The sequence below is a fragment of the Simochromis diagramma genome, unplaced genomic scaffold (assembly GCF_900408965.1).
Source record: "Simochromis diagramma unplaced genomic scaffold, fSimDia1.1 OVJJ01000361.1, whole genome shotgun sequence".
NCBI lineage: Eukaryota > Metazoa > Chordata > Actinopteri > Cichliformes > Cichlidae > Simochromis > Simochromis diagramma.
The window spans coordinates 3769442-3790227 of NW_024386860.1; the positions used below are offsets into that span (position 1 = coordinate 3769442).

General features: G+C 43.1%; 1 protein-coding gene and 1 long non-coding RNA gene across 2 annotated transcripts in view; one reads left to right on the forward strand and one right to left on the reverse strand.

Annotated features, from left to right (window-relative positions):
• Nucleotides 1-445: 445 nt before the first annotated feature.
• On the reverse strand, nucleotides 446-17757 carry LOC120732301. Its single transcript, XR_005695567.1, has 4 exons — nucleotides 17652-17757; nucleotides 7407-7415; nucleotides 5247-5252; nucleotides 446-457 (listed from the first exon to the last, which is right to left on the reverse strand). It is a non-coding gene; the product is annotated as an uncharacterized LOC120732301 (long non-coding RNA).
• Nucleotides 12636-20786, forward strand: part of efna3b (ephrin-A3b) — a 67231-nt gene continuing 59080 nt past the window's right edge. The window contains exons 1-3 of the mRNA XM_040029787.1: nucleotides 12636-13089; nucleotides 13190-13308; nucleotides 13601-13813. Of these exons, the coding sequence (XP_039885721.1) occupies nucleotides 13704-13813 (110 nt within the window). The 5' untranslated portion in view covers nucleotides 12636-13089; nucleotides 13190-13308; nucleotides 13601-13703. The remainder of the gene's footprint in view (nucleotides 13090-13189; nucleotides 13309-13600; nucleotides 13814-20786) is intronic.

Consider the following 20786-nt stretch of genomic DNA (forward strand, 5'->3'; position numbering starts at 1 on the left):
TTCTCTCTCTGTCTCTGAACCTGCTTGTGTAAAGTTTGGGTTTGGGTCAGAGGTCAGGGAGTGAGAAGTAAATAATAATATGGTAAATATTCACACAGAGAGCAATATTACAATATTTATGTTTGATGGTGCTATCCTGGCTGGTGTGTGCTCACCACTGCTTTAGTTAAACAGATTATGGAAACTGCTGCTTCACTTCAACAAAATACTGCTGTATCATTACAGTGGATGATACAGCAGTATTTTGTTATTTATTTCATGTATAAGCTACAGATCTCTTGTTGAGTCACTGATATGTGTGTGTGTGTGTGTGTGTGTGTGTGTGTGGGTGTGTGTGTGTGTGTGTGTAAGGCACACACACACACACACATCAGTGACTCAACAAGAGATCTTAAAGGCAGCAATTGAATGGATTTGAGCACATAGACATGTTAAAAACTACCCGCTGGAGTTCAAACTGAGCATGAGAATGAGAAAGGTGATTTAAGGGAATTTGAATGTGGCATCAGACAGACTGGCCTCAGTATTTCATGAGCTGCTGATGTACTGGGATTTTCTTGCAAACCATCACTGAGGTTTAAAGAGAATGGCCCAAAGAAGTGGAAACTCCTTGCTGATGCAAGAGGTCAGATGAGAATGGTCACAGAAATGCAATAACCACTTGTTACAACCAAGATATGCAGAAGAGCATCTCTGAACCCACATCTCGTCAAAACTTGAAGCACGTGGGTTACAGCACTGCCCCTCCTGTTACCTAAGAACAGGAACATTTTGAAAACCAAAATTGTACAACAGAAGATTGGGGAAACTGTTGCCTGGTCTGATGAGTCTTTCTGCTATGACATTTGTTGTTACCGTCAGAATTTGGCGTAAACAACATGAAACCAACATCCTTCCTTGTATCAGTGGTTCATGCTGCTGTGCTGCTGTAATAATGTGGGAGATTTTGTTGCCATACTTGGGGGCCTTTAATACAAAGTGAGCATTGTTCAAATGCCATAATCTCCCCGAATATTGTTGCTGACCATGTCCATCTTTATGATCACAGTGTTGCAATAATTGGATGGCTGCTTCCAGGAGGCTCTGGTTCCTTGAACACGGCAATGGGTTCACTGTACTCAAATGTATTCCACAGTCACTAGATCTCATCCAGCAGAGCACCTTTGGTATGTGGTCAAATGAAAAGCTCTCATCATAGATGCGAAGTCAACAAATCTGCAGCAGCTGTGGTGATACTGTTGTGTCAGTGTGGACCAAAATCTCAGAGGATTGTTTCCAGCACCTTTTGGAAAGCATTAAGGCATTTCTGATGACATAAAGGGCTTCCAGGCCAATATTAGCGAGGTGTGCCTAATAAATTGACGAATGTATGTTTTTTTCAATGAAAACATAAAAACATAAACATTACTTTTTTAATCTTAAAACAAGGCAAGGTCAAGTTTTCAGTCATTTGTCAGTGCTTACTTATACATTTATAATAGAAACTTGATTGTTAACTCCCAAACCAATCATTCCAAAGCTTCCAGAAGTTATCAGATTAACAACATTGTGGATCTTTTATTGAAAACCGTTAGTTTCCATTAGTGTATTAAAACAAAATAGTTAGAAAAAAGAAACAGAATGACGATGATTTTTATTTATGTGGTGAAAAAATGGTCACCTAATGGTTGAGTTAAATAAAGGTAATGGGCTATGGTATTCCCATTATAGGAATCATGGAATTACAAAAGGTTTTCAGATGTGCTGAAACGTTTATAGTGTCTGATGTTGGAGACACTTACACATGGCAACAAAAAGAGATGATATATGAGACGCCAAATGTATTATGAAAACCTTGAAATGAGGTAACTAAATGCTCTCTGTGATAGATTATTGACGGCTGGCATGTCATCTCTTTTCTTCCGCCATGCTGGAGTCAGTGAGTAAATGCTGGAAGTCACAGCTCTGAGTAACTGTGTAGATAACTGGTCAAATATGTGAAGACACTGAATACTTGGCTTATTTAAGTACTGCTGCAAATGCTTCCACTGTGTCTGCACTCTGGATATAATATAATTTTGCGACATGCAAAAGAGTGCCAGAAGCCAGAACTGGCATGGACCACCCTCAGCTCAATTCACACTTATCCCTCATTATTCCATCCATCCCTGTGGTCTCATGAGGGGACAGTGGTGCAGACGACAACACTGAGGAGCTGATTTGCTCCTCAGTTAGAAGAGAATGAAGGATGAGTCAGAGGAGGACACTGAAACGATGAAGAGGACAAGAGTGGTGTTCACAGGCTGTGTAAAAACAAGAGAGACAGAGGGAAGAGGAAAGAAAACAAGATAAGAAGAGGTAAGTAGTTTACAGTGGTGTGTATACTGTGTGTAGGAGGAGTGCAGCAGGAGTAGGAAGAGTAGAAGAGGCATTGACTGGCTTGGCAAGACAATAAAAATAGTGCTGACATGGTACAGTTAATGTGTGTGTGTGTGTTTGTCAGCATGTAACAGGGAAGTGGGAGAGTAGAAATGAAATCCTTCCCGGAGCAGTGATTTAAAAAGAAAAGAAAAGAAGGAATTACGTGAAAACAAAGAATAGAAGTCCGACTGAAGAAAGAGGATAGCACAGGTTGCTTCGATTATGATTCCAGGTGTTAAATGGCACCTATTTAGTTAACTGCTGACAGGATCGATAGGGAAAAATTGAGAAGGGTAGGGAAGATGGAGGGAGGGAAAGTGGCAGAGGAGGATTGGAGACGGTGGGGGCAGCAGGGAGGACTGTGAGAGGAAATATGGTTGCCATGCAAAAGCAATGGAGAACAGAGGTAAAGGAGGGAGAAAAGAGGGATGGAGGGTTGAGATGATGGATGTGCTGCTCTCGTTTTGTGCCCCCTAACGAAGACTCTAATTAGTGTTTGTGTAATTCCACACTGTCTCCTCCGCCTGCTCATCTTAATTAACTACATTCATCTTCCCCTCCCTCCATCCATCCCTTTTTCTCGTCCTCCCTCCCTCTGCCCTCCTAAAATAACATACTGACTGTCTGAACCCCACCTGGACCAGACCTGCTTTTACTTACTCACTATCTCGCTTCCCCTCCCTTCCTTTTCTGCCACCCGCTTTTATTCCCCCTTTCTTTCCATCCTTTTCTTTTGCTGCATGTCTTCTTCTTCTGTCTGATGTCTTTCTGCCCACCTCACCTTGAAAATACTCTGTAGTCCTCTTTTCTTTTTTTAATGCTCTGTCTCTCTTGTGGCTGACTCTGTTAGTGCTTGGCTAGTGTAAAAGCCTGCCCACCCCCGTGAGTCTCCAGGGCCATGTATTGTGACGGGCCATTTAGTCCCCCTGGTCATTAATTTCATCAATAGGCTCAAGAAGTAGCAGCGACAGAACCAGAGGTACATGGCTACTCTAAGTGACTCATACATTAAAGTCGACTGACATCTCCCTGACCAAAACAACTAGCCAAATTCAGCAGCAACTGTAAAACAAATTGGGGATGACACGAGGGAACCAAAGCAAGGAAACAAGCTAAAAGGAGTCACATAAATGATTTCAGTGGCTCCAGCTCTGCTTCAGCGGCGTGAGGACCATTTGAGTTTAGGGGACAGTTACAGAACTTGCAATGGCAGTCAGAGGAGAGGCAGAGACAGAAGGGGGTGTGTGAAGTGCATTTACAGATGGAGATGACAGGGCTGTTGATGACTGGTCTGTATTGTGTTATTGTAGAGAGCAGCGGACGGATCGGAGTACCTGCCATCATTTAGCTCCACAGTCTGAAATGGCTTTCCCGCTTTCAGCCTTTCAGCAGTCAGTCAGTGTGACAAAGGACTGCTGGGAGTCAGAGCCTGCATTTCACAAAATCCAATCTCATCTCTGCGCATACACATGAACACAAATGAACACACCAGTGCCCTGGCACACTTGCATACAGAGTGGTGAATATTCTGCCCACACCTTTCGCACAAACCCAGTCAGACATTCTGCCGTACAGGGACCTTAGCACTCACTGTTGCACAAATCAGGTGTCATTCAAAGTCACTGCAAGAGAGGGAAAAAACTGTATTTATGTTTTCTGTACTGTGCATGTGTGTGCTTGCATATGTTTGTGTATATGGATGTTGTGGATGCAGCATGTTTGCTGAGAGCAGCAGAAATTGTTTTATTATCCTCTTTGGTGGAGACACCCAAAACCCACTTACATCCATAATGCACCATCACAACCCAGAATGTATTTCATCCTTTAAATTTGCCGGCAGCCATATAGGCATCACACTTTCTAAATCCAGACAAGACACACACACACAAACACAAATGGATACCCCACACACATGCCGCATTGATAGCCATTACAAGCTAATAGGTCCCACCTCCCGCTGAGGGTCAGAGGTTAATCTGCGCTTTTTCACAGCAGTCGAGCAGAGGAAAGGGATGGAAAGGAAGAGAGCGTTGGGGAAATAAAGGCTGACAGAGGAAAGAGGAAGCCAAGAGCAATGAGGCAACAGAGATAGCTGAAATAAGGGGATTGAGATAGAATAACAAAGAGGAAGCTACAGGCAAGAGAAAAAAATGGAGATACAGAGGAAGAAAGGAAAGAGACAGAAAGCAACAGATACAGGCCCGGATGACACAGAGTGTCCACCATGATGGCCTGGATAGAAAAAAAAAAAAACATCTCTCCACAGTTCTTTCAACTTCCTGCACATTTATGATGCCACCATCAGATGCACCAGGAAGCTGTCCTTCAGGGTGGAAGGTGCCTTTCGGCATTGATCTTAGATAAGCTTAGCCACTGGAATACCTAACCTTTAACAATAAAAGGAAAATGCAAATCTGACCTTAGATGACAGTGTATGTTAAAGCTCTTCCCACTCACCTAATCTGGGTGCCCACTGAGCTCGGCATCACCTGTGCTGCTGCTGTGGCTGATGAAATGTAGATGTTACAAAGAACGGGTGGCAGCTGGCTTTTTCAACCTGCACCTGTTCATTTTCTGTGCACGTGTATGTGTGTGTGTGTGGGTGGGGGGGGGCATGCGTGTCTGTCTAGGGGAAGGGGTTTTGTTGTTTATGTCTTTCTGTATGTGTATGCGCGTCCCTGCCTGTTGTCTTCAGTGTTTCTGTGTTGTCTGCAGAAGTACACAGTACTGAGACTTCTGATATATGAGGCGTCAGGAACGTTTGTCTAAATAGCCCCAAAGCTGCAGTTGCCCTTACACTTACCCTGCAGTACTGGACATTCACTTTAACTGGAACCTAACAGAACCTTGTGCTGAATGACAAATTCATGAATTTATCTGCATTTTAAAAAAGAACGTTTGTGGAAAAGAAAGATTTCACAGGACTCTTTGCAGTCCATGACTCACTAGCTTGTAGAACCATCTTTAGCAGTAATAACTTAAAGTAATCATTTTCTGTGTGACTTTGCCTCACATCGTTGTGGAGTAAATTTGATCTACTCTTCTTTAAAAGGCTTTGTGGGCATTTACTTATTCACAGTTCTCCTAAGGTCCTGGCACTGAACCACTGAAGCACCTTGAGTCATTTCTTTTTCAGCCATTCTGTTGTAAATTTGCTGCTGTACTTGGCACCATTGTCCTGCTACATGACACAGTTTTTCCAAGATTTAGCTGTTGGACAGATGGCCTCATGTTTGACTGTAAAATACTTTGGTAAACAGAGGAGTTTACAGTTGAGTGAATGACTGCAAGGTCAGCAAAACGAGCCCAAATCATCACCCCTCCACCACCGTGCTGTATTAATTAATTAATTTTCTCAAATAAGGCAAACCTCTCCATTTTGGTCTCAAAGGTTTCAACTTGTTCCCAAATTCTCGAGTTTTGTTCAGATGCAGATTTTCAAACTGAAGCCGTGCTGCCATGATAAATTTTACAGAAACTAGGCTTCCTACTGGCAACCCTTCTGAACAAGACATACTCATTCAGTCTTTCTCTAATTGTACTGTCATGAACTTTAACATTTGTCATGCCGACTGAGGCCTGTGGAGTTTGAGAAGTTTAAATGTAGCTCTCAGGGTTTTTTTTTTTTCAGTTTCTATGAGCATTGCACAATCTGGGAGATTGGGGGGAATTTGCTGAGATGTCCACTCCTGGGAAAATTGTAGGTTTGTGTTAACACACCTGAATGCTCGAGATCAGAAAACTCCCAAAACTTCTGCTTTTGTAGAGGTGATCACAACTTCCAATGATCAGTCAACCAAGTGCATTTGATTAGCACTGCTCTTACCCTAGTCACTGCCATGGAAGCAGTAATGATGCTCTTTTTCATAGGGCTGCGAGGATTAATATTAAATTGCTTATGCTATTACTTTGAGACACCTATATCAAAAGAAGATGTAAATACATTGACTTAATTGAGTTAATTTGGGCAATTAACCCCAAAATAAACCTTAATTCAAAGTTAACTAACACATACTCATTTAGACTACTTTCCTTTATTTGTTTTAACTTTTATTTTGAACTCTTTAAACTTTGGTCATCTTGTATCCTTTCTGCTCGGTTCATCACGCACAGATGTTGCACCACAATGACTACACTGATTCCTTTCATTTGAATGGATGGTGCTCAAAGACCATGAAAGTCTAATCCAATGAGCGCCATTACTTTGCTGTGGTGTGGTCTATCACAGTTTCGCTGCTCTATGATTGTAAGTCGATTCTTTTACTAAAACAAATATTTCAACTTGTTTTGAACTGTTAAATTAAAAAGTATATACTGTGAACTATGAAATTATACCATCTTCTCTTTTTAGGGAAGTAATTATATGAGTGAATATCTGTTTTACTTATTTCATTTGGCATTCGATTCTTTTATAAAATCCTGGCAAGTAACGTGTATTTGACTAACATGTTGCATGCAGACAGCGGAGGCCTTTGTACAGTTTTAAAATGGTTATGCTATAGAAAAGGTAAGCTCAGTACATCTGCAGTAATTGCTGCATCTCTCCTTCCTCCTTTTCTTGCTTCTTTATCTACAGTGAGCCCATCGTTCTCTTCAGTGACGCACCCTATCTGATTTATGTCAAGATCCTTGCTTTAAAAAAAAAAATGCAGAGTAAGTGACTGCACGAATGTGTGAGTGTGATAGTGAGAGAGACAGGGAGGGCGGGAAGAGAGATCTGCCATTGTGCTCGCTCTCTCTATGTGTGAGATGCTGGTTAGATATTTGCATGAAGGCTGTCGTTAAAATGATACACCTCTTAGCCTCGGCTGAAAATCAAGATTCCCTGAAGGCGCTGCATCAATTAAAAATTACAATTATTTATCCAAAGTGAGACATAATCTCGACACTCGACTCTAAATGACAGAAACAGCGTGAGTGTTTACTCATCGCTGGAGTGTTGATTGCCGTGTGTTTGCATGTGTGTCTGGATGCCAGGGTGTAGCATCTTCTGAAGCCAACTAAACTTCTTCCGACTTTTCTAAACGGATCTCTCGCGTTCTTTTTCTTTTTTGTCCTCTAAGAAATCTATCAAGAGTGATTCCCTGCATTAAATTAGCACGTGAAACAGGAACCTCAGCATTCCAGTTTTTTTGGATTAGCGCCAGTCTCTTCTCATTGAAATTTGGGATCATCCCTCTCTCAGCTACTGACACTGACTTCTGATGATGTGGAAGTTAAATAAATAAAATCATTTCTCCATGGTAATTTTCGTCAAACCTGCCAAACGCAGCCTAAATATTTGACATGGAAGGGGAGAAGATCAGTGAGAAGTGAGATCAAAGGATGTGGGAGTGGGGTGCGCGCGCGCGCGTGTGTGTGGGGTGGGGGTGCACGCGTGCCAGTGCGTATGGGCGCTTGAGTGTGTGTTGGGATGGTGCAAGTAGTGATGAAACGTATTCTGCACTGTGATATTTTCAACACCACCAAATTCCACTCCAGCTCCACCACACATGGGAATAATCTAAACTCAAAGCAACATCAGTGCGTGCACTCGTGTGTGTGTGTGTGTGTGTGTGTACACGCGTGTGTGATGGTCTCCAGTCACAAGCGACTATTCTTCATATTCCTGTCGCCTACTCTTCTTCCCTCTCATCTTCCTCTGTCTCCAAAACAACGCGCGCACACACACACACATAAACACACACACAAAACGATTGTATTTGTCTTTATCAGGCCCTCCATTTTCTTCGCCCCTCCTTGTGTTCGTCTCCTTCGTTCAATATTTCATGCCGTTGAGAGCGTATCTATTCTGAGCTCCCTCTTTCTTTCTCTCTTTCTATATACGCCCTCTCTACCCCCTCTTCCTCCATCTCTTCCTCGTCTTAAAAAACCCTCTCTCCACACATCACTCTTGCTGTCCTCTCCCTCTTTCTGTACCTCTATAAATCTCTACACCCCCCACCCGCCACCCCCACTCTCTATATCTCATTGCACTCCTAATGTTCTGTGCCCCATCTAACTTTTTCTCCCAACCCTGGCTTCCACTCTCTCAGTTCCTCTCCTCTCCCTCTCTTTACTCCTCTTCTCTCTCATCTCCTGCGTCCTCCTCTGGATCAGTTTGCGTGACTGTTCGAAAGTATCAGCTCCCCTTCTCCTTCCCTTAACCCCTCACTCCTTTTTCTTCCTCTTTCCCCCTTGGATTCCCCTCCAACCAAAACACATAGAAAGCCCCGTTCTCTCTTTTTGCACCTCTTTCATTTTTTTTGGCATCCACCCCCTCTTCCTCATCCAATCTTAGTGGCACCTTTCCTTCTCTCCCCCTCTTTTCTTTCCCTCCTACGACACTCTTCCGTACTCATCTCCATCTCCACCCCTCACACACACACTCCCCCGGTCTTCTCCTCCTTGCTCTTAGGCTGTACCAGTGTTGTTTTAGGCACAGCGGTGAAAGGTAAACAGAGAAATTGAAAATTCGTGTCAGTCAGTCGGGTGAGAGAGGGACAGGGAGGGAGGGAGAGCAGCAGAGGTGGTGAGGGAGCGGGAGAAGGCGGGAGGAGTGTCAGTACAATTTACTAACACAACAGTGAACAGCGAAGCAGGCCAAGAAACGGAGCGAGCAGGAGGCAGAGTGAGAAAGAGACTCCCAGTTCAAGAATGCCATCAGAACAAAAGTATTCAACAAAAAAAGGCTTTGCTGTATATTCACATGATGTTCATGCACATACAAGAGCCCTGCTGAATTCATCTCTGCAGTGCTTACTTCCTGGTGCCCCAGGAGAGGGATGTGAGCCCTATAGGGGCCTAATATCCAATTATCAGTGCTATGAGAAAGCTCCGATTAGATTTCGAGGTTTCAGAAAGAAGCCCTTGACAGATGTGTTGTTGGCCGGCTATGGGTTGGAAATGTCATAAGAGCCTCTGTGTCACCGCATGCAGTCAGCCCCGAGGTCGTTTCTCATAATAACCCCAATACAAAAGTAATCCAATAGCACTGCAACCCACGCCTGAAAAATCCAACCTGGATGATTAGAATTGACAGGGGCGTTTGCTGAAACAGAGCATGTCAGCGTCTGTTTAAGGGAAACCAAATGGAAAAGCGAGAAACCGAATTTTTATTATTCAAAAAAGGACCAAAACCGTGCCTCTGTGAGGGACAACTTTGTCTTCTTGATCTATAGTTTCCTTTAAAACACAGTCATATAAGATATTTACTGCCAGTATCTTGTAGCCTGTATACACTCAGTCGCCCATGTGCTATAGGATGAGATATAAAGGGCATGTTTACCTAACTGGTGATTTAGATTTCCTCACCTGCTTCTATAGTCACCTTTTTTCCGTTCTCAATAAACCAATTTAAAATATTCAGTGTTTTTGTTACTGAAGAAATAGAGATTGGATAAACCACAGACGCTGCTGTTAAAGATGCACTCTTCACAAATATTCTAGTCTTTTAACCGTGTGACACATCCCACCTTATAGGAGGAAACATCTTGAACTGTTTATTTTTTTAATGACTGGGAGAAATAATTATTTGATCACTTCTGCTCACTTCTAAAGAAATGAACAGTCTCTATTTTTATGATAGTTTCGTTTTAATGGAGAGAGACAGAAAATCATCTATAAATCTAGAAAAAAAACTTCCACATTACATAAAAGTTATAAATTGATTTGCATATCATTGAGTGAAATAAGTATTTGATCCCCAAGCAAATCATGACTTATTGGCGAGCACAGCAGTAGGACGTTTCTTATAGTTGGTCACTAGGTTTGCACACATCTCAGGAGGGATATTGGCCCATTCCTTTTTACAGACACTCTTTCGGTTTATTGGCTGACACTTGGCAACTCACAGCTTCAGCTCCCTCCACAGAGTTTGTCTAGGACTGAGGTCTGGAGGCTGACTAGGCCATTAAATGACCTTATTGTTCTTCTTTAGTCATTCCTCTTTTCATACTTTGGTGGTATGTTTTGGGTAATTTTCATCTTCAGTGTTCTGGCTGAGGGAATGAGGTTCATACGGCACATGGTCCTGTCCATTAGTAGTAAGTCATCCTGTACCCTTATCAGAAAAACAGACAATGTTTCCACCTCTGTGCTTGACTGTGGGGATGGTGTTCTCTGGGTCATATTCAGCATTTCTCTTGCTCCAAACATGAGGTGTCTTATTGATGGCAAAGAGCATGCTTTTTAGTTTCATCTCACTACGGCACTTTCTCCCAAGCTTCCCGTGAATCGTTCAGATGTTCACCGGCAAAGACGGGCACGTATGTGCACTTTCTAGACCAGGAGGATCTTGCAGGCAGTGAAAGTTTTGATCTACTACGACATAATGTGGTACCATTGGTGTTCTAGGTGACTTAGGTCCTAACTGCCTTCAGATCACAAATAAGCTCCTCCTGTGTAGTTGTGAGCTGATCCACCATCTTTCTCATTTCGTCACGATCACCCTCGCCCCATGAGGTAAGATCTTGCGAGGAGCTTTAGACCGAGGGCGATTCGGTTGCTATTCTGTCTTTTTCCATAGAAACGAACCCAGCATTAAAATTAGAGACTGTTCATTTCTTTGTAAGTGAGCAAACTTACAAATTAAGCAGGGGATCAAAAGATTATTTCCCCCACTGTAAGGTTACACAATAACACCTGAACAAATTTCATTTGCAATAAAGAGGCAATGAGATGGAAGTTAAACCCCCAGAAAAAGTTAATAAGTGTCCCTCGAGTTTTTAATATTGCATCATAGCCAGGAATAAAACTGGTCAACATTATAAAGGCTGTGTGATAATAACTTGGGAAATTTACTTATTTTGTGAAAAATGAAATATATCTGACTGCTGATTAAGATGCTAGTCAGCAGTTAGCTTAGCACAAAATCTGAAAATGGAAAGTGTGTTTTTATTTTTGAAACTTTTTTTTATTACTGTTTTCTATCATGGTGGCAGCATGCAATTAAAAGTGGGCAGGTAGAGAAAAAAAAACAAAGGAGGGGGGCTTCAGAAGAAAGCACAATTTATGCTGAGCTGAAAATAACCTTTTTCATATTTAGCACACAGAGTAACCTCACGCTCTGAAAGAATATCATTTTCTCAAAGTTCAAGCACCAGTCTTTTTAAGGCAGAAAGATTGAATACGAGACCAAATATTCACTAATTAACTGTACCAGATGTTTGACTGTGCTGCTGTGATACTACACTGTCTAACAAGATCTATGAACTGGACAGGCTGAGGAAGAATGATAGACAGAGGGGCAAGGAGAAAAGGAAAAAGAGGAGTGCTTATTAAAAAAATCACAGCCTCCTTGATGTAACAGAGATGGAGAGAGAAGCAGAGGAGATCTGGACACCACCAGAAACAGAGCTAACAAAGGACAGAAGCAAACTACCAGGTAGAAGGTTGCACACAGAGGAGAGAATTTTCATCGAAATCTGAGGGGGGAAAAAGGTGAGGAGAGGAAGCAAGGATGGACAGAGACAGAGGGGGATAAAATGGACAGCTCGTGAAAGGGGTGGAAGTACCGGAGAAGACAGAGGGATTCCCCAATGGCATTTCATCCCTTTCTCTCTCTTTCTTGCACCCCTTCTTCCCATTTCCCTCCTTTTTTCTCCCAATAAATCATTCTGACTTATCCTTAACCAACTCATTCCCAGCAGGCAGCTAGAAAACTGTAACAATCTTTCTCCTACCTGCAATTTCTCTCTTTCTCTCCCTCTCTCCACGTGTCTCCGTTCATGTCTGGTCTCTCTCTCTCTCTGTATCACACACACAAACACACACACCTTAAACACATGGTTGTGTCAGTGGAGGTGAAAGTGGTGGTCGTGGTGGGGAGGGGATTACACCTTGTCCCTGCAGGACATGCAAAGAACTCAGAATCTATCAGACACTGTCTGGATGTGATCTATTTGTGCATTAAAAAAGGCTGAAACTTAATATTACGGAGGCACATGACTTATCTGCAAGGGTACAGTTTGTATATTTCTGTGTATTAGTGCCCGCAGCGCACGGACGAGCCTGCGTGCGCTGCACCAATAACAGAATAGCAGGTGATGGTCCAACAGCGCTGTATTAAACTGACTTACAGTGTCTGGGGATCAAAGACGGGTAGTTGTGGAGAACAGGCCTGCAAGTGCGCCAGTGTATGCGTGTTTGTAGCTTTTGTAATAAACGGAAACATCCGACAACTCAAGGATACACACACACACACGTCCTTCGGTGTGTGTGTTTGAGTGCGGTGAGGGGGTATAAATACAGATGGTCGCTGCAGACTTCTTTGGCACCGAGGGAGATTCGGAGCTTTTTACTTTCACGCCATCGGTGGAGGTCGAACAGTTGACCAAAAAAAGAAGAAGAAAAAACTTAAAGTTGCAGTGATGCCTGATGGACTGCAGCTCGGCCACGATATTGGAGGAATGCGCTTTTGTCGCTCGCGGGGGGTGGAGTTAAAAAGTGAACGAGTGCTGCCTACCAAACAGAGAGAGGCGGAGAAGGAGGAGAGAGAGAGAAGGGAGAGAGACGGGTGGGCAGGGTGCTCACCGTAAAGGATGGTTGTCGGAAAGAGTCTTGAAGACCTAATGAAACTGGCTGCTTGAATTGTTTGCAGCGATAATAGAGCTCAGTGGTGTGCTTTGCGTTTCTCGGATCCTTGGACGGAAAAAGAACTGCAGTAGCATCCTGATAAAGAAGAAAAAGAACAGTTAGGGACAAAAAGAGGTGGACTTGCTCAGTGTCTTTTATTTTTGCATCGCTTTTTCATCCTTCATTTTTTTTCTTCAGTAGCCTGAGCCTTGTTTTTTTCCTTCCACATCTGCAGCACGTAACTCTTTCCCGGCGCACCGGGCTGTTTGGTGCTCAACGAAAGACCGACCTCCCGTTTGGACCCAGTACCGTCCTCCCACACTCCTCTGGCGGGCTCACAAGCAGCAGTTCCCGGTGAGAAGAGAGGATCAGCTCAGTCAGAAAAAGCAGGGGGGACCGCACATACGGACAATACCCCCCCTCCCCCCGTTTCTTTCTTTTTTTTTTTTTTACTTGAAGCCCCCAGGATTTGTTGGGGAGGGAGGGAAGGAGGTCTGGTTTACGGAGGAGGGGAGGGTTCTCAGTCACTTTACAGCGCTATAGACTTTTGAGTTTTTCCAACACTTATTTACTACATCAGGTATGGACTTTGAACGTTTTATATGAATGCATGAAGCATCTGTTTTCCCCCTCTCCCGTTTGTTAGGCATTTGCTGGGATGTTTGAGTCGCGTTGGTTGGTGGGGTGAAGGGACCGAGAGTGTGGCCGGAGAGACCAAAGGATCGGAGGCCGAGAGAGGAGCCGAGAGCATGGCTCTGGTAGCGCTGTCTCTCTGGGTGCTAATGAGTCTCACCTGGGCGAACCTGCTCCAGGTGTCAGCCAACAGGCATACCGTTTACTGGAACAGCTCTAACATACAGTAAGACCCCATTTTTCTTATGTTTACCAGTCTGTGTTTGTCTACTATTTCTCTTAATCTGCCCCCTCTAAAGGGAAGAAAATGATGTGCTCTGTCTGGCCCGAGCTGACGTATTTGTACCATCACACTTGAACTTCATCAGTTGTTTATTTCTCTTGTGAGCCTTGCTTCTAAAGCCTCTATCAGCCTTGCAGCAGTCACCTTCTCCGTCTGTCTTTCTTTTTTTTAACTTAATGGAAGAAATGATGTAGATCCACAGGCACTGTTTAAGCAGGCCTCTCACGTTTCTCCTAAGCTATTTTTGAGCCCCAAACAGCTCTGTCAGACCCCTGCTGTGAAGTCAAGGTGGCTCCAAACCATCTTTTCAACACCTTCTGTTGCACAACTGGTCAGACATATTTGGTTTCTGTTCCCTACTCAGCCACCAATCTCTGCTTGTAACATTTTACCCCCTCCTTCTCTCCCCGTCTCTGCTACACCTATGGTGGATGAGAACAGAGAGAAGAAAAGGAAGGAAATCACATGTGATTCTCTTGCCTTCCTCTCCTCTCTCTGTCTTCTCCTCTATCTGGTTCAATTAGGAGCACTTCTTCATCCTGACCCCATTGTGTTGTAGCAGTGTCACTATTCAATCTCTCCTTCCCGCTCCCTCTCCAACTTGCTCTCTCCTTCTATCCCTTCCTAACCCCCTTTCTTGTTTACACTCAGTCCGTTGGCCTTTTTGTTATCCTCCTAATCCCTCGCTCCTCGCCCCTATCTCGAATCAAGTGAAAAAGCTTTTTCTCTCTCTCGTCTTTCTTCTTTCCCCCCCTTTTTTTTTTTTGGAAAGCTGCCTTTCTAATACTGTCCTCTTGAGTCCAGGGCTCTGCCACTGGATTCTTAAGAATGAAGTGTCAGTCTGCTGCAGCACACTCTGGGTTTATGTTTCCTGGTAGAATTCATAGTAAAATGTTGCATGTTTTAACAGCCATGTTTCAACATGGCCTACAGGCACTTTGTCCTGCGCTTGAATTAACACAGATGAAACGTGGAAGCCATATTTTTAGTAAGTTGTTAGATTTAATATAGTCGGCTTGTCTCAATAATGTCAGAAAATCACAGCTTTATGTGTCAGAAGTACAGAAGAGAGCACACACCTACCTTTTCGCGCTCCATCTTGCAGTGAATCCTGTCTTTGTGCACAAAGTGTTTCGGATACCAGGTGTCCCTCAGAGCAGCTCAGCATGTGATATTTACCTCTTCAACGGAATTTACCGGCCTCCTCGAATGAGCAGTCGGATAAATAGCGGTTCTTTTATGACTGTGCTTATTAAAAGCATAAACAAAGTGAAAGGTCGGAAAATACGGCGTTGTTTTATTTTAAGGAGGATGAATGAGTCTGCCCGCCAACGGTTACTCAAGGCCAGTGATTTTAGTTTACAGCGTGGAATAAAACAAAGAGAGGCAGGTGTATTTATACCTCGCAGCAGAATTACTACACATAAAATGCTGCGTGAAGTAATAGACGCTGAAGGTATGAGGATATTCGTTGTGACGTGAGTGGAAACAATATTAGTTTTCCTGAAAGTAAGAAAATAATCTCTGCACATTTTAGAGAGTAATATTGCACGCACAGTTGCTGCTAATGCATTTTAGCCGGTATTTATTCTCCAAGCACCGCCTGCGTGGAAGGTGCTCATATTCAATTTCTATATCCCCCCCCCCTCCGCTATAAAAATTTGATAATAAATGCTAATGAAATTCCACCTTCGCTTTTTATATAAGAGACAGAAGTTGATTTTGGTAAAACGCAGGAAAAAGAAACACGCTTAAAGGCATAAAGGAAAGGCGAGACGTGAACCCCAGACCTCGGTTCAGTCAGCTCGATGTAACGTGAGCTGCGTTAACCTTGGTGAAGTGCAAACTCAATTAAGCAATTTCAGCTGATTTTTTTTGTTGTAAATTCAGCTTGTGGTCATTTTTTTTCTTTCTTTTTTTATTTTTTTTTTAGAAAAAGCAGGGCAAGAACTCAAGCAGTCTGGAGCAGCCTAACCTTTAACCCTACTGTCCAGGACTCGAGCACTGCAGAGCCCAGCAGTCAGTCTTCTCTTTCTCGGCAGGTTCCCTGCCTTTACTGTTTTCATCCCAGTGGCAGAATATTCTTAGCCCCTGCAGTGTGAGTCTTTTATAAAAGACTGTGTTTAATTAAAGAACAAGCCGCATCTCAGTGGACCTGCCTCATCCCTGATCTTCCCCGTCTTTTTCTCTTTCTCGTTCTCACTGCACACATGCACAATGACAATGCACGAGCAGTGAGTGGGGCTAACTTTTTCAATTCAGCCTACTTAGTGAGTTAGGAGACAAAGGGGCCATGGACAGTGGGACATAAAAGACAGATAAACGGCAGGAGAGCCTGTCTAATCTACTCTTTCATTCACTACTGAGCCATTTTTCTGCAGCGCAGATCCTATTTCCAGCATTTATTTTAATCTCTGTACTCAACAGCACAACATCCGACATTTGTAAGGTTGGCTGGCGTGTCTTTAGCCGTTGGCGATCCGCCTCCCTGGAGTTTCTCTAACTTGCAGTGTAGTGTGGAGGTTTAGAAGGCCAATAATAAGCTGTAGTATTGCTGTCAGATTGAGTGGTAAACACATTGTAAAGCCTCAGGACCCAGCAGTTTCTCAACCAGCTTCTGACCCCAAGCCACTCATCAACCACAAGAGACAGGCTGAGACTGTTACCAAGCATTAACTATTTCACACACACACACACACACGCTTGCAGAAACGTGGGTCCGCAGGCCTACATTTGTGCGCATGCTAGCTCGCCCACTTACATGCGCAGCTTTGTGTGTGCACGTAAAAACACACGCACATCGCTGCTGTGTACTTTTTTTTAAACTTCTATAAGATGGATCATTTCGCACGTTTGCGTCTCGCACAAAGGCTGGTGCCACCGCCTATCAGTCACTTGTCACTGATATCCCTGGGCATGAATGTGTGTGTAACGGTGTGCATATTTTTTTGCGTGTGTGTGTGTGTGTGTGAGAGTGAGTGTGTGCATGTGTGTTTGCCCTGTTACAGATGTCTGTGTTCATTGATGGGTGACCGAAACAAAAACAAATCCATCAGCCTGTTAAATCACACATTATCTTCCACCACCTGGCAATTAACCACTGCTGCGAGTGTGAGCGCGCGCGTCCGCGAGCGTGTGCGTGGCTATACATGTGTATGCGTGTAATTTAATAACACAGCAGTTAACTGATTTGCATAATAGATATCTGCTGATATCTCTTAATTTATCAGTTGTATATTTTTCAAGCGATTAGGCTGCGGATAAACAAACACATAAGAAACTGTAGGCATTACGTGTTCGTTATGTGTGTGTGTTTCTGCGCGTGCTTGTGCGTGTGTTTGTTCATGACACTGTCACCTCTATGCATACCTCTGGAATAAAGCCAGCTGTTGCAGGGAGAATTTACTCCTCATACCAATGCACATGTGCATGTGTGGTAATCGATGCCAAGGTGGAACTTGTTTTATATTCATCCGGCTTGTCGGAGTGCACAGAGACACGTCACGCAAGGCAGGAGAGAAATAATGCCAGGAATATGAGAAGACTGAGGCAGCGAGAGAGAGAAACACTGCGAGACTGGTTGGAGAAGGGAGGACGAATTCAGGTGGATGCTGTGTTGAATTGTAATAGGGCACGGGCAGGGCGGCCTTCATAATAATGATGATAATAATGCCCGGCCGGTGCCCTGGTCCGCGCGGCGAGTTCGTACACGCGGCTGTGCCTGAGAAAGAAGGAGGGAAACTCTAAGACAGACGGGAGGGTCGAGCAGGCCAATCAACACTCTCCTCGACAGCAACGCAAAGCTATCGGTCTCTGAGCCCTACTCCGGACAACAGTATTTACATTTATAAGTAGCTGCACAAAGAAGAGTATTGCTCACAATCACCAGACCCGTGGCGTGCATGTGTGTGTACGACCCATCTATCCGTGATGTTTGAGGTGCCACAGCTGTGATGTGTGTTAATGCACCCTTGCAGCAAAAGCCTCACACAGGGTTCTAACTGTGCTATAGACACATTGATCAGACTGTTCATTAGTAAGGAATCATGAGGCCACACGGTGTACAGGTGTGTGTCCATGCGTGGTGTCAGACGTTCACACAGAGATGTCATTAATTAAAAGCAATAGGGAACACCTGTGTGATGGATGACTCCTGTTTGCGTAATAAGATTCAGTGGTCTTCTCTGTCCTGTGCTGCTCCTCACTCTTTATATATGCGTGTGCATGCTGCAGTCATTTTTTTCTGATTGGACAGTTATTGCTTGGTAGGTGAGAGGAGCAATAAGAGATGCAAAGGAGGAAAATAAATGAATGGTTTTCCTCTCAATTTTTTTTTTTAAACTTTGCAGATGAGCCAGGGTGTGTGTCTTTCTCTCATTCTCCTGAAAGCACTCATAAGGTGGTGGTATTTTGGTATAATGTCGATTTTATGCGACATTTCCTGCTTCTGTCAAATAAACTTGAACTGCATGTGCTAGAAAGTATGTTGCATTGTTTTGAGTTCTTCTTCACCTTTCGCCACCTACACTTTCTTCCTGTTTCTTCTCTCCTCTCCTCTTTTACACTTTGAAATGTTGACTAAAGCCATTTGCCGTGCATCTTTCTCAAAGCTCACACATGAAACACTCAAAAACCCTGAAAAATCGAGCCCACCATGTTTTTTTTTTTTTTTTCTGCATCTCGATTGGCCCTTTCATTTCCTCAAATGTTGTCTCGCTTACACCATCGACTAATTGGAAGCGTTGCTGTGAAAATGAAGTACTGATGTTAAGTGTTCGTGCTTGCTTGGCCTTGGGTTTAGCACTAACTGGTCACTGTAATGGTTGGATTCAAAAAGAGCTTTTGGGGGGTCGAGGTGTGGGGGAATTTTACAGCTGTAATTCTACAAACACACATCTGAGAGTCACTGTGAGTCCGGCAATTGTGATCAAGCCTGGCAAAAAGTAAAGGTCTCACAGGTACAAATATCTGACCCAGGATTGGTATTGATTTATGTGACTGCTGATCTTGTTCTGGTGGCTCAGTGGTTAGCAGAGGCTGTTGTTATCAAGCCTTTTAGATTCCCTGTTAGAATTACCAACACAGTGTTGTTGGGGAGTAGAAATGCTTTCACCTCAGAGCTGAGTTAAACAGTCTTTGCTAAATTAATCTTCCTACACGACCTCGGTAAGAAAAGTAAACTATTGATCTAGAAAGAATATGTCTATTTTTATGACCAGGAAAAATTAAAAACTGGTGCATGTGTTTGATAGGATTATAAATACAGGGAACCACATTACTATCAGTGTTTCTAACTGGTTGAGAATTTATTTTTGGTTGTCAACCTCATGGGAGGTGGAGGTGTAGCTTGGTGGGCTGCAGTGAGCTGCACATAAATGCTGTATTGTTGCAGACCGAGTCAGTTTTAAATTTCATCTGCGTTTTTACACAACCTTGTCGTGAAGAAATACTGAATAAATCAGTATTTATTATAGATCAGTATGTCAACCGGCCAAAACGTCAAGGCTAATCCACATACGACCAGTATGTATTGATAATGTGATATCGATTTACTTGGAAATTGTCGGTGTTGGGTCTTGGATGAGTGACCTATGCGATTAATGACACTGACTAATAAAAACAAACACATATTTGGGACACAGAAACCTTTCATTGTATCTAGTGTTAGAAACAGTGATTGGTATTGAAGCTTTGTAGGTCAGTGGGTATAATCGATAACGCATCGCACATAATTTCCAGATTTGCCCTTAGTAAAAGATTTAATCACACTAGTATAGTAGTGTTTCATCCAGTCTGTAACTTAAAGTTGGTTTTAATTGCTTCAGTATATGTCTACATCTACTGGAATGTGCATGCATATTTATGAAGAAAGCACATATTTTATTTTGGAAATTCTGTGCTAATAGTCACAGTGATGTTTAAAATACCATTTTAAACATCAGTTTGACTGAAAAAATTAAAATAAAATATTGAAAACATCAGTTTGACTAGGAAAAGCTGATTTAAATAATAGAGTAGAAAAGCTTGATCATGCAACAGACCCAGTGGTGTGGCTCAAATCATGCATCAGCCTGAGATTAATTTCTTTAGAAGCTGTTATTTAAAAAAAATTTTCTAGGTTGGTGCTCGTGTAGGCATTTGGAACGTGGATGTGTTTCCTTATTGGTGCTTCCAGCCACATGCGAGCCACTGCAGTCTAACCAAAGACGGGACTAAGAGTGTGAGTGATTGCTTTTCTTGCTGTGTTCTGTGTTAAGGCCACTGTATACTATCACAGAAGTGCTGTCTGGACAGTCTTAAAGTGATTAAAAGCTCAGGTGTTCAGACACGGTGGGCGAGTGTTGTCCAATTAATGCAACTTTCCTAAAGCAACAATCTGACAGCCACACCTGGGCTCTGGCCAGGTGTGAAAATTGGGTGATCTCAAAATGCGGTGCAAATTCTTTCCTCCATCTCACTCGTCTCACTCTACTCACTGTCCAACACTCACTGCTAAACTGCACTGTGTTATAGTAACAGTGGGATTGCTTTTGTAGCAAAGCACAAGAGATTGCAGCCAAAATAGGATCTGAAATACAGCCAGGGACAAATATGAGTCAGCTCTCCCGTTACTTACTCTGTGTTTTTGAATTACAGCAACTCTTCTGTGGTCCTCAACAGAGAAAGAGTCTTACTACAAGAAAATCAAATCATTTTTAAGCATTGAGTCTGTTGTTCACCATTTCCATTTCTGCGTCGTCTGGAGAGGTGGGCAACATAGCCGCAATATAGTCTCAAATTTACATCATGATACCAAAATAAAATTGCAATAATGATATTTCTGATGATACAGAAACAAAATTAAAATGAACAGTGATTCATTGATGCTTGCAGGCAGCAGAATTTATAAGTAAATGAAGGGCATTTTTCATCCTTC